Here is a 14,662-nt window from a genome sequence, read left to right as displayed (position 1 = left end):
AATGAGTCAGATTGATATAAAAACTCATGTGGCACGAGTAGGATTCGAACCAGGGACCTTTTGATCCAGAGGCGGGCGTCTTAACCATTACACCACCGCTTCGAGAAAGAGTGTATTCTAAAAAGTGACAAAATATATAGCGATATGTGTATATCATATTTATTATACTTATGCTGCCAATATCAGTACATTCCACACGACTATGGGGTCGATACTAATATTGGCTTTCAAATAATCTCATATTTATTTTGAAATGCAAATATTTTATAATGAATGAGCACTGTTTATACAAACCAAATGCAACTTTGTACAATAAGTACCTATATACATTAGATATTACAGCCTCCCAACCGCGTTAATAATTTCCGCTGGATCGCATCTGAACTTCAGTCGTCCCGCCCTTACCGTACCAGTATCCTAAAGCGGTGATGGTCAATTGGAAATCAAATCCTACCCATAAAGGAAAACATCGTAAGGAAACCTGCACACTGGTAGGCAGTTCAAGTTCACTAGTGTGTATGCGATTACTTGCCACTAGACGCGGTAGATAATAGTAAAAGTCATGTCAGATGCCTTTAGGCGACTTGGATAAAATCTTACACCAGTGTTAACAATTAATACACTCGAAAAGGAATGGAAGTATCGGAATGATAGTTTAACAGGTGGGACAGAAATGCTTCAAAAGTATCTATTATAAAATATTTCTTTTGTCATGAATATCATTAAAATTAAAAGTTTTATTAATGTGAATTTACAAAAAATAATACTATAAACAACTTTTGTAAATGAACATGATGAGTAATGCAAATTTTTACATTAATATGATGAGTGAAATAAAAATGCATGCATTGTATGATATTTTGAATTGCTTAAATCTATATTATAGCGCAAGTATTTTGAGATTTTAGAGTATTAGTTTTAAATCTTCGACTTATGGCTGTTTCTATAAATGCTATAAAATTGTTATGTATTTAAGAAGTTGTTAATAAAATTTTTATTTTTTCGAACTTTTTTCTGCTACAAATCCCATCCGTTCATTTAGGCACAATTTATCTATTCAAAGGAAATCAAATAGAGCCGCCATTTTGTTTTTCAAACCACGACATAATAACCAAAGAGTATATTAGTTCTTTACCATTGATTTCTTTATAGAAACCCAAAAACACACATTCACATTTCTAAATGCAAGTTAGGTATCTTTAATTTAATTTTGGTTAGGATCACAGTAAAATCAAAACATTTTTTCAGAAATTAAACTTTCACAGGCACTTTTTCATGTCAAATTTAAAATTATACAGTATATCTCAAAACTACCAAAAGGTGAAATAATTTAAAAGGGTTCTAGATATAAAATACACCTTTATTTTATCATTACAAAGGTGTACAATATTTAGAAAGAAAGAAGACATCTTTTTTCTAAATAAAAAAATTTTAAAAAAGAAAAACAATATCCTGTGAAAAATGGGGCAAGTTACCTCAAGAGGTATAAAAATGAAACATTCAGATATACGGTATGCATCGTTTATTATCAAGTTACGCTTCTTAAATCTATGATAAAACTAAAACTGGCTTGAAGTATCAGGAAAATGATGGCGATTAGCTACAAACATGTTTTTTGGATACTAGATAACACTATAATATGTTGTTTCGTCTGAATCGACTTATATCTAATAAATTATAACATGGAATTGTGTTTCGATAGGTGCACATCTTAACAAGATAGCACATAATATTTGCTAAAAAAATTACCTAAGGCAATACAATACATGCCATGAAATTATACTTACAGATAAATTGTAATTTTTAACTGAAGTTTCCACTACATTCTCGTTTAGAAATTCAATATTTCTAAATAGAAAAAAAGGAAGCCAGTTATTAATAATTTTACAGTACAATGCACTGGTATGACCGATATTCAGTTTTGTAAAAATACGATCCGTACTCCATCCCGCTTAACTTCAAACTGACTAGATGTAAAAAAATTACCGACACGCGACGAATGCATTTTATTGAAGCAACGTTATATAGTAATAATATGAAAAATATACAAACTGTTTTATGGTAAAACTTACGCACTAGTCTCGTTGATATTATTTACATTAAGTATTTTGACAATGTTCCACGCGTTTCGAAATTTTAGCAAGAAAAATGGTGTATGATCCTTGACTAAAAATTCCTCGGTGGTCACAAATCTCCGGTAAGAATATATAAGGAAATATGAAAATTTTGGCTTCATTTACATTTTCGTGAATACATTTTACTGTATTTTTGTGTTATTGCACAAATGGAAACACGTCCAAAATTTATTTATTTAATATCGTAATATAAACATCAAGGTCACGCCCACATAATTACATTTAAAAAATCTCATTGAAACATGTTCTGTAGAATACAAAAAAAAAAAATTCAGCCAGTTTCCCGTCTTTCAAAATTGTTCACTTACATGTAAAGTTTACAGTCAAAATTATCCAATTCCAGAATAAATGCAACGAATATACAAAAACTATGAAAAATATATCAAATCAAAATCACTACCTCTCTTTCACTCATTCAGTTTCGATAAATAAACATAATTTCTTCATAAACCATAATTTTGTAACACATAAAAATAAATACACAATATACGAAAATAATTTATCTAAATATTTTTATTTAGATTATGTATCGGTAAATCAACAATGCGTGCGACGATCAATGCTGCATCATGCCACTACCTAATTGACCGAAATCGAGTCATTATTATAGAGAGGGTCACTTCTGTTCGCTACAGGAGGTCACTTACGTAACTGTCTTCTTAATGAATCGAGAATTAGTCGGTTTTTTGCTTGTAGCCGGCGCGTTACGGGCCGGTGTTGATTTTGGCCTCAAACTAGGTATTTGCGATACGCGGATACCTATTGCAGACTTTTGTTTAGGCGCTGTAGACACCTGGGTTTGCTTCGGCTGTCCTTCGAATGTCGAGCTTCGAATTAGTTTAGGCGGCTCGGTCTTGTCGCTTTCGATCCACACTCTTTTGTCAGGCTTCGTCGGTTGCTTCTTGGACTGTTCCACCTTCTTCCACAGATTCGCTATTTTACTTTCGACCTCTTTCGTTTTGGACTGAACAGAGTTGACGCTAGATGTGCTTCCTTGTCTCGAGGATCTAGATGCGAGCGTCACAGTTTTGCCGCTGTCGTTGCTTTGGAGACTGTGATTCGAAGGGGAATTCTTCATCGTACTTTCAGGCTTTTTGGCGGGAGTTCTCCCTGACATTTTGGATTGGCCGGCTTTGGCCGTCGTCGGTCGCGTATACCTGCTGAACTGCGGTAATCTCGACGGTGATGTATTGGCAGTTGGTTTGGTTGGAGAAGTCGCTTTGCCAGGACGGGGGACGCTACCTTTTCTAACTGGCATGGGCAAATCTTTAGGCGGTACAGTACTTTCTTCTTTGGTGAACGTGCCTTGTCTTTCTAAAGGCAAAGGTTTACCACCGAGAGGTACTGCTATAGGTTTTTGTTGCGCAGTTTTCGTAGGCGATCTGTTCGCTAATGATTTCTTTGGAGAAGTGTTAGCACTGGGAGGTTTTGACGCAACAGGCGTTTTGTTAGGAGTTTTGGCACTCGTATGAGCCTTTATAGGGCTTGTGGGCCCTTTAGCAGTATGAGCGACTGCCTTTGAAGGAGTTTTGGTAGCAGGAGTTGGCTTCTTAGCTGGCGCAACATTACGTCTATAAGGAGACACGTACATTGCCTTTTTCCGGCCTCTGATAGCTTTGGAAGTATCGAACTCTTTGTCTAATGAATCGTTACTGTCTAGACTTTCATCTCGACGAGTAGGTTTTATGATTTTAGGTTTAGGTCTCGGAGTGTCCGGGTCAGATTCCGAATGGACCCTATCTTCGGAATTGCTATCTCCCTCGTAACTCGCAAAATCGCTACTACTCGGGTTCTGATTCTTGTCGCTTTGTAAAGTCCTGCTATATGACGCGGTCATTTCTATATTCTTTAAATTATTGACGACACAAATGTCTACAGCGGTGGGACTTTCTACGACAGGGAGATAATTTCTAAAGCTTTTCGTGTACGTTTGCATTTGAGTGGAATTTAACTCGCTGTCGTCCTCATTGTGTCCGCTGTCTACGTCTCTTGAAAATACGTCGTCATTATTTCTGTCATCAAGTAATTGTTGATGATTGAGGTCATTGGAAGAGAGACTGTCATAGCCGGTTGTGGTTTCGACATTTTCGAAATTAGCGTCTCTCGTGACGAAAGTTGGAGACGGCGGGATGTCTTCACTGAGAGTTCTAGTCCTAAACCTTTCTGCGTCTTCGATTCGTTTTTGCTTCATAGTTTTCTTCGCTGCTAGACGCTGTTTGAGGCTTTCTATGCTCGGATCCGGTTTGGGTTGCTCAGTGACGATGTTGTGGATATCAACGGTTTGTGTTTGGTACCTAGCTCTGTCCTCTAGCCGCCTCTGTTTCGCGCTCACTTTCCGTTTCAATTTAGGCTCTGAAGTGGCTGTGACGTAGTCGTCTGACCTGTCGCTTTCAGATTTCGTCCACGTTAAGAATTCTTCTTCGACTTCTAGAACAACATCATTTTCTGACACGCTATCTGTTATGGTGTACGTTTGATATCTATCTTTTGATACGTTCCTCTTTTCTTTAGGTGTTAAATATTTAGGATCGCGTCGTCTTTTCGGAGTAGATTCAACACTACTGAGATCAGAAGGCAATGGGGTGCCATTTTCAGATCCTGATGGTATATCAGTGATAATATTTAATGTATTCGAAACACAATCGTCAAATACTTCATGAGCGGTTGTCTGTTCAACTTCTAATGTGGACTCCGCCATTTCGTCAAACAAAGATGGCGGATTGACATTATTCAGATCTTGGAATACTGTATTGATGTTCATACACATAGGGAATTCTTGTATCGGTTGTTTGAAGTCAAACACTATAGGAATCCTTTCTTTGACCTCTTCTGCTTCTGAAACTATACTCGATACGGATATCATACTGCTTTCCATGTCTAAATTCTCCATTTCTGAAGGAGGTTTTACGTTTTCTAGGAAGCTGACAGGATTGCTGTCTAAATGCTCGGAACTGCCATGGTGCATAGAGTTACTCAACGCTTTTTTAACGAGAGCTATAGGTAAAGACTTCTTACGACTTCGTTGTGACTTTTTAGACATTTGCGCTGATGACTCATCCCATTGGCCTGAAGCGCTGAGCGATAGTAAACTGCCCAAGTTTGAAGGTGGCCTCACGTTATCCAAGTCTAAAGAAGTAAGTGACGTCACACTGGTTTCCATGCCGTACTGTGACGTCTTTAGTTGCGCAGCCAAACGTGCGGCTTCCATCTCTATCGCCGAAGATATAATAGAATCAAACTTCTGTTCGCCATCATCTATTAATGACGTAAAACTCGGTTCGGCGACGCTATCTAACAATCTGTCGTCTAACTTCTCATCCGTCACTTCTGAATGACTTGCCCCTTCGAGTTTGTTAGTCAAATCGGGTCGCGAGAAAGACATATTCATGCCTTCGCTTTTTTCTAACAAATCTGGTAAAGCTGATGATGGATCAGCAATTTCGCTGCGAATAGACGACACTAAATGTACAGATGCGCTGATAGTAGGAAACGTGACATCATCAGGACAAGTGTTGTCGTTCCATGTGTCAGTACTGATTTTTGATATATCATCCAACTTATCAGTAAATTTTAGATCTGTCGGAGTATATTTCATGTCTGTCCATTCTGGTTTGTTTTTATTCTTCCTAGTCAAAGTAGCTACGTCGTAATTCTTTGGTGGGGAACCGATATCGCTCCACGAGCCGTCCATGACGTCCGCATAAGATTCATTAGACCTATTTAATTCGTCTCGATTGTCCGATTCTAAAGTAGTATTAGCAGATTTAGGCGCGAGACATTCATTCGAGCGATCCATTTCGACCGTATCATTCGATTCTAACGTTGTATTCCCCGAATCAATCGTGGGCATTTCATTGGAACGATCAAATACGTCATTAGGTGCTACGTTATCTTCAATGGATTCGTTGAGATTTCGAATAGAATCTACAGTTATATTAAGGTCGGAATCAAGCGCAGAGTCGTGTTCAGAGCCAGTGCTGCGTGTGATGTCGCTTGCGTCGCCTGCGCGCGCTGCGGCCGCAGACGACGCCGGGACGTTTTTTGTCGCATTCCCTCTCCCAGCCCCCTTCGCTATCACCTCCTCCAAAATCGCCCTTTCCTTAGAATATTCGTCCCCAGTCATTCTATCTAACGCCCCTTGAGTTGGCTTCCTAGATCTACGTTCGTCACTGCGCCCGCGCGGTTTGTCATCGCGTTTCTTCGGCTGCGGTTTCGACATTCCCATTCGAACGCAGCGTTCGAAAACCTCTTTATCCGTTGATCCAAATGAATCGTTACTAAGAGAACTTAAAGAGTTGCTGCGTTCTAAAAGACGTCGCGGTTCATCCATCCTCGCCGGCAAACTTGGAGGACCGTCATCACATCTGAAATAATTCCTGCGCGAATAATGTGCTAAAGAGGAGCTAGGTTCCCCGTGATAAGAATATGGTGATCTCGACAGAGATAATCCTGTAAATTCTTGTTCCAAACGCTTGATTTTGGTCGAAGACTTCAAGTTATACGCTCCGGACGCTAAATTTCTTTCAAACTCTGAATCTTTGATTTTGGTTCGATGTTGAGATATTTTGTCGCTTCGATCTAGAGATTTGTGTTGGCGGTAATGTCTGGAAGATTCCGAAGGTCTTTCTACTGAGTGTGCCTTACTTTTGGTACTTTCTAAAGTATACTTAGCTCTAGGGTTGACACTTGAAAGGCCAGCTTTGACGGTTTCTTCGAAGATTTCCCTGTCGGTGGAGCCGAACGAGTCTAGACTGAGGGAGCTTTGGGACTCGTTTCGCGCGAGGTTGGTGGTGATCGGGAGTTTGGGTTTTTCTGCGTTGCGTTGAGTCTTCACTGGCAAACGGCTTTCGTGTTTTCGACCTGTAATATTCATGATTTTTTAGGAAACATTTGGGTAGTTTATGATTACAATAATGTTTTGTATAGAATCGGTAGGGTCAGGAATTCTGTTAAATAAAATATTATAATTAAAATGTGCTAATGTTATGGACTAGAAATAGCTATTGTCTTTCAAAATCTTTATTAAATCCATATTTCAATCAATTATATATTTCGTCAAACGTAGGTGGTACATTGTGTAAACTTCCATAATGTAAAACGTAACGCTGTAATGTCAAATATAGTCAATAACTGACCTCCTTGTGTGGTGTCGGCGTGCAACGGCGGCGGACGCGGCGGCGCGGCGCCCACGCGGCTGCGCGGCGGCAGGGGAGGGGGGCTGCGCTCCGCTACGTCACTGGAACTAATTTAAGGCGGTGGTAATCAAGTGGTTAAGACCGTCCGCCTTTGATCGAAAAGTCCCAGGTTCGAATCATGCCACATGAGTATGAATACCAATCGTATATAGTAATTTTGGTAGACTACCTCTTGCTTCCGGTAAAGGAAAACATCGTGAGGAATCCTGTACAATGATTCACAGTTTCCTTTCACTAGTGTGCGGCTACTTGCAAATCCAAATCATTTATTCAGAAATTAGACCTTCACAGGCACTTTTTCTCGTCAATCTTTATATTTATAGTTATTTCTCACAAGCTACAAACTACTGGCATTTCGGAACGACCACTGCTGAGAAGAAATGCCGAAAGAAACTCATTTCAACAGTGTTGGTCCCTATCATGCCAGATCGGCTTACCATTATATGCGCCTTGATGTCGGCAGGTTGTGGGTAAAAGTCATGGCAATGCCTTAAGGCGACTTGAATAAAATCTAACACCAGTGTTAGCAATAACACACTCGATAAGAAGAAATACTAACAACATTTGATGACCTCGGTGGCGCAGTGGTAAAGTGCTTGCCTCTGAACCGAGAGGTCCCGGGTTCGATCCCCGGTCGGGTCATGATGGAAAATGATCTTTTTCTGATTGGCCCAGGTCTTGGATGTTTATATATGTATTGGAATGTTTATATGTTTGCTGCTTGGATGTTTATATATGTATTATAATATATGTATATGTATTTGTTATAAAATATAGTATCGTTGAGTTAGTATCCCATAACACAAGTCTCGAACTTACTTTGGGGCTAGCTCAATCTGTGTGATTTGTCATAATATATTTATTATTTATTTATTTATTTGAAAAAAATCTTTATCAATTTTATAAAAACGCAGAATAGGACCGACGAGATGAGGGGACGATATCTATAAATTCGTACCGAAATGGCCAGTGTTGAGAATAGACAGATACGAACGAAAGGAAAAGGGTGAGACCTTTGCCCAGCAGTGGGACTCGCCAAACACAGGCTAGATAAAAAAGAAAACCGGCCAAGTGCTAGTCGGACTCGTACACAAAGAGTTCCATACGATTATCTATGAAAACTTATTATAAAAAATTATATAAATATATTTGTTCCTATAGCGATAAAACATCATCTGGGAAAATTTCAACTATTACGGTTCACGAGATACTGATGACAGACAGACAGAGGTGTATTAGACAGTAATAGGGTATTGTTTTACCCTGTGTAGACATAGTCCTAAAAATGAAAGCATAGAACAAATTATGTTCTCTGAAAATATTAATAAAATAAACTCACCCATCCCGCGAATTTCTGCCATAGTCTTGCGACATTTTTACAGTTTCAGTCGACGAACGGAGGTACGGTGGCAGCGAACGCTAAAAATTAAAATGATTTCGTTGTCTTACATTAAATTTAAACTAAACTTCTTCCTTAATGTTAGGCAAAATGACAATTTCCGTGCCTATTAAGACACACGCTCTGATTTAAGGATCTACAGAAAGGGATGTAGAACGACCTTCTTTTTCTATTAAGTACGTGCATTTCCTTCTTTGGACCCTAGATTGCCCGTGCGGCAGGTGTGTGAGTAGCCGGCCTTACTGACCTAGGTATATATATTTTTATGCTAATTCGACTAGGAAATGACGATTTCAATAATTCACGTATTTGCACAAGCTTTTATTTGTTTATATCAATCCAAATCCTTTTTCACTTCACGACATAATATTTCTATCGACTAGCTTTTAAGTACGGCGGGCTGCAAAGGTTTTTGTTTTTTACGCTTTGCGGCGTCAGAGCCCTGACATTAAATAGTCTACAAATAAATAACTTATCGATATATATTTAAATTATCTATCGAAGAATGATTATATTAAAACTGGCTAAATAAATTTACATTTAAACACTGCACTACTAAACATATTTAAGCAAATATATATTTTTATTTGAATCAATAATATTGATAATGAGATTAATGATGAATTAATTCATTAAAATGAATGAATATGCAAAATGTATGCTTACGTAAACATCGTCCCTCATGCTGTAATGACTGGAAGACACATCCGACGGAGGGCCTTTGTTCTTCACCACCTGGAAGAAAATAAAAGCATTTGGTTTTCTATGCACCAAAAACTGTAGATGGCGTAGACAAAAAGAAGAAAATAAGTAGGGGGAGGCCGAAGAGGGGGTGGTTTGGGCCAAGAACGTCAGAATGCAAATATGACAGATTTGCAAATCGTCAGGTATTAGTAATTTGTACGACCTCGGTGGCGCAGTGGTAAAGTGCTAGGCTCTGAACCGAGAGGTCCCGGGTTCGAGCCCTGATCGGGTCATGATGGAAAATGATCTTTTTCTAATTGGCCCGGGTCTTGGATGTTTATCTATATATGTTATAAAATATAGTATTGTTGAGTTAGTATCCCATAACACAAGTCTAGAACATACTTCGGGGCTAGCTCAATCTGTGTGATTTGTCCTAATATATTTATTTATTATTATTTGTCACAAATGGTCAGAACAGTAAAAAGACAGATTAGCAAAATGACAGATGTGCGATATGACAGATAAGTAAAATGACAGATTTTAATTTAAAGACAGAGTTACTTTCGCATATAGTACTTAAGTAATATTTGTATTTGTTTGTATTATGCATTTTTTTAAAGACACCAACATCCACAGTTTTACTGTTGATTTCAATTTTTTGAAAGCGTATGTTGCTTTATCCTTTATTATGAAAGGCTATCAATTCACTTTATCACATCTTTGTCGGTTGTGTGAATCTTTGCAATTCCGCAATCAATGGCAAATAGAAATCAATAAATTCTTTGTATACGTAAATATGAACTTGTAATGGTGTAATAGCCCGCCTGTGGATCGAAAGTCCCAAGTTCGAATTCTACTCATACCACATTAGTTTGTATATCAATCTGACTACATGAGTCATTGTAGTTTTTATCGACCATCATTTGCCTCCGGTAAATGGAAAACATCGTGAGGAAACCTGCACACTGGTTGATTATTAACTTGTGTGTGAAATGGAGAAGGCAATGGCAAACCACTCAATAATGCCAAGAAAGTTGTTGTGTGTGTTTCATTCCACGTAATGACCACGACCCTTAGCCATGAGGAATACGACTATGAAGTTTGTACTTATGAACAGTCTGAAATAATTTCATTCATTCATTCATTCATTAGACTTCGCATCGTACCTTAGCAATACCCTTCTGTATGCACTCTTCCAACAAATCGCCGCTGTCGCTCAGGTTGGAGCTGTCGGACGTGTCGTGGTCCGCGGCGGGCTCAGGTTCGATTCTCGGCAACTCCACGGGGGCGGACTCTATAGACAACACCGACAGGTTGGAGTTGCTGCCTGCTTTGGACAAAATGGCGGGCGTGTCTTCTGTGAAATAGATCTTGCACACGTCGTTTGGTGTTTGAGTGCCTGGAACAAGGAGGCATTTTTGTAATATAATGCTAGTTGATATTTTTTTTGTTTTGATGACATTAATAGAAACACCAGTGAAAAAACAATGCTTTCAAACATATGACAAAGGTAAAATCACACATTTTTGGACTCGTCCAAACGGTCCATACCAAAAATGACGTGTAGGAGTGACGTCACAACTTGTTAAAATGTTCGCTAAGAAAGCTATGTATATTCAACAGCTATATTAAAATTGATTAAATTGTTACATTTATTTTGTTTTTTTTTTTGACGTGACGTCTTAAATTAGGTTGCGGCTGGGAGTCACTTATGAAAAAGTGTAACGCCCGGTAACGTTACGATGAGTCACCGAACGAGAGAGAGGCCCGCCGAATGCCTTGCGTCTCTCTCCCACTCAACTATGATCGGTCTGCCGCGCGCGTAAAAAGACGTTGTCACGTAAAATCTTCGCCCGTAAAACCGACTTTACAGGCAACCATTTTTTTTTAAATGATTTACCTTTGAATGTAGAACTTGTGGCTTCATTTGGCAACGGCATCCTTTGAATTTGTTCCCTGAAAAAAAAAATTACACTATATAGTTTACAACGCGACTTGAAATTTTGCATACGCGTAGTTAAGAATACGGAGAAGAAGAATATAAGGTACCATTCATCCTGGAAAAAACTAGTCGGCTAATATTAGTTAAACAACATTCTTAATTGAATCGCATGAGCACAATATATATTGCGCCCTAGGGCTTCGCCCCCGTGGGATTTTCGTGATAAAGTATTATTCCAGGTGCCAAATTTCATAACATACCATCGTGAAAGAGTGACAAACATACAGACACACATCCTCACAAACTTTCGCATTTATAATAATAATTGCGCCCAGGGACTAAGCTATAAAATGACCCAGAATTTCGGAATAAAATTTAAATTAACCTATGTGTTATTCCAGATGTTTGATGTTGATGGATGGATGTACTTACCTATTTTGTTGTAAACTATCCTCAGCTTGATCAGAACTGACATGTGGCGTGTCCGCCGGCAATATATTGCTCGCGAGTTTAATAGATTGCTGTCAACAAACAAATTTGAATAAAAATGCCTGTATTTTTAAGACTCGTGTTACAGTAGTTTTAAAGCGAAGGAACAACACATCGTGAGGTTACCTGCAATCTGATTGACAATATTTAATAGCAAACCACTCATTTAATATTGCCAAGAAAGTAGTGTGTGTTTCGTTCCACTTAGAGCCGTGCCCCATTGCTCCGTTGCGCGTCATTCTCCGTCATGTCGACGTCCGTCGACGAATCAACGAAGGACAACGTAGAAATCTTATCTTATTTTATCTTTAGTTCCGTGGAAGTCAGGCAAGGGTCATGTTTGGGATGCTACATGCGTGGATACTTTGGCACCCTCGCACTTACCCTCTACCTCCAAACATGGCGGGGCGGCTGCTTGTGCTGCCGAAGTCGGTAAAAAGAGGAAATACGCGGGTCTGGGGGGGGTACATGTAACTGCGAGAGGTAAAACCTCTCGCAGTTGAGACAATGGGTCATTGAAGCCCTGAAGCTAAAAAAATTTTTAAAGATATTTCAACGCGTCTCATCGAGACAACTGGTGAACCGAGATCAGGTATTTTCTTTGTTCAGCGTATAAGTCATCGTCAGTACAGCGAGGAAATGCTGCCAGCATTCTGGGCACGTTGCCTCGGTGCGGCGCGTTTGAGGAGAGGGAGAGAGGGAGAGAGGGAGAGAGTGTTACCCTGGGCTCGTCGTCGATGGTGAGGCTGCTGAGGCTGGTGCGGCACGAGAGCTGCGCGGGCGTGTGTTCCACCACGAACCGCGCCGGCTGCTCCGCGAACACGCCACTCACGCTGTCGCTCTCTGGAACCAATCACTTTGTATTAACACTAGCGAATATTACGCATGTTATAAACATTCACTATATTTACGAAAAAAATCCCGCGTAAAATCAGTTGTATAGTTAACAAAGATCTAAGCATACATAAGGACAGCGAAACAGCGGGAACATTGGTTTATTCCGGTTCAATTCCAGTACAAAAATGTTTTATGTTATTGCAATGATTACCTTGTGGTTGATCGACTGTGACGTCAGCGAGGACAGTGGGCTCCATCTTGACGCGAGGACTGACTCCCGGCGAGTCGGGGATTTCACTCGGAGATATGCATCCTGAGGGTAAGCGGCTGCAACAAAGTTTGAATATTGTTTTATTTATTTTTAACCCCGCAAAAAGAAGGGTGTTATAAGTTTAACGTATCTGTCTGTGTATCGTAGCTCCCAAACGGATAAAACGATTTTCGTTTAGTTTCTTTTTTTTTGTGTCATAGATAATTTTATCCCGAGTGTTCTTAGCCATGTTTCATGAAAATCAGTTCAGCAGTTCAAAAATTGTAGCGAAATGAATATTGAAAATCGGTTGTTTTTAATTTGTCTAACAAATAAACTTGTAATAGCAGATGCTTAAGACGACTTACAATAATACACTCGAAAAGAAAGAATAACTTGCTATCGTGTCACTACTGTCCCACGTATAAATAAAAACGAAAAAATTAAAATAAAATACATATTTATTTATATTTAAAAAATTGTAAGTCCTTGTGCATGGCATGTACTGTTTAAATGAGTATTTTTCGGCATTCCTTCTCAGCAGTGATCGTTCCGAAATGCCGGTAGTTTGTAGCTTTGGTAAATATACGAGAAAAAGCATCTGTAAAGGGATGTCGATGTTCAAAGCGGAAAGTTTTAAAAACACTATTGCATTCATGATGATAAAAGTGAAGACTATCCTATCTTACAAATATTATAAATGCGAAAGTTTGTGAGGGTATGTATGTATGTTTGTCATCTTTCTCGCAAAATCTACTAGACCGATTGTTATGAAATTTGGTACACGGATAAAATATAACCTGGAATAATACACAGGGCACCTTTTATCCCGAAATTGACATGGGCGCGAAGCCCCGGGGCGAAGCTAGTAGTTTTTTACAAATCACACAGATTGAGTTAGCCCCAAAGTAAGTTCCGAGACTTGTATCATGGGATACTAACTCAACGATACTATATTTTATAACAAATACCAATCAGAAAAAGATCATGACCGACCACATCCGACCGGGGATTGAAGCGCTTTTGTTTGTTACAGTTTCACGCACGGCGGAATAGTAACGGGAGTAGCCGGAGGCCGGGCGTACCTGAACTCGGACAGCACGGAGCCCTGGTCGTCGTGCTGGTCGCAGTCCGGCAGCGAGCCCAGGGAGCTGCAGCGCGAGAACATCAGCGGCGTCTCCTCCACGAACCGCGGCGGCGACGTCGGCGGCTCCGTCGCGAACGTCACCGCCTTCGAGCCTGACGTGGATGGGTGTTAGGATATGACAATACAATTTCTAAGTTCGTGGGGCATCAAAATCGGTTCAGTCGCTTTTGAAATATTCGCAATTTTGTAAAAAAAATATTGTGTTCGCGAAGTCAACAAGTTCGCAGTGAACATCTAGTGTATTCATAAAGCTCAAAAACAGATATTTAAGTAACACATGAAATATGTTCTGTTGCAACTCTTAGGGAGTTTTCGACCCTTCCATCGTGGAGATAATAAAAGCAATTGAACAATGTTAGGATCGCGTCAGATCTGACTGCGCGGTAATTGATAGATTAATCTTGTTTTGCTCTTAGCGCTTGTGAAACTGCAGATATACTAGTGTTCGTCAAATGTTTTAACATTTTTCTATGCATCAGTACAGACACGTATACAATGTTAGTTATGCGAATGTGGACTTTTTTGTATGTAAGCGATATTGTTTAGTTGACAAGAGATTACAATTTATTTGTGTAATTAAC

At 39.3% G+C, this 14,662-nt stretch overlaps 1 protein-coding gene across 4 annotated transcripts in view; it reads right to left on the bottom strand.

Annotated features, from left to right (window-relative positions):
- Positions 1-1,505: 1,505 nt before the first annotated feature.
- The window catches only part of Apc (APC-like), a 56,228-nt gene continuing 43,071 nt past the window's right edge, over positions 1,506-14,662 (bottom strand). For all 4 annotated transcript variants that reach the window (XM_053749819.1, XM_053749817.1, XM_053749818.2 and 1 more), the window contains 10 exons: positions 14,020-14,173; positions 12,896-13,011; positions 12,569-12,690; positions 11,791-11,879; positions 11,317-11,372; positions 10,583-10,815; positions 9,396-9,464; positions 8,670-8,749; positions 7,271-7,377; positions 1,506-6,995 (listed from right to left, as the gene is read on the bottom strand). In XM_053749819.1, the coding sequence (XP_053605794.1) occupies positions 2,779-6,995; positions 7,271-7,377; positions 8,670-8,749; positions 9,396-9,464; positions 10,583-10,815; positions 11,317-11,372; positions 11,791-11,879; positions 12,569-12,690; positions 12,896-13,011; positions 14,020-14,173 (5,243 nt within the window). In that variant the 3' untranslated portion in view covers positions 1,506-2,778. The remainder of the gene's footprint in view (positions 6,996-7,270; positions 7,378-8,669; positions 8,750-9,395; positions 9,465-10,582; positions 10,816-11,316; positions 11,373-11,790; positions 11,880-12,568; positions 12,691-12,895; positions 13,012-14,019; positions 14,174-14,662) is intronic.

This window comes from Plodia interpunctella, chromosome 9, assembly GCF_027563975.2.
Source record: "Plodia interpunctella isolate USDA-ARS_2022_Savannah chromosome 9, ilPloInte3.2, whole genome shotgun sequence".
NCBI lineage: Eukaryota > Metazoa > Arthropoda > Insecta > Lepidoptera > Pyralidae > Plodia > Plodia interpunctella.
This window is presented reverse-complemented; position numbering and strand designations above follow the sequence as displayed.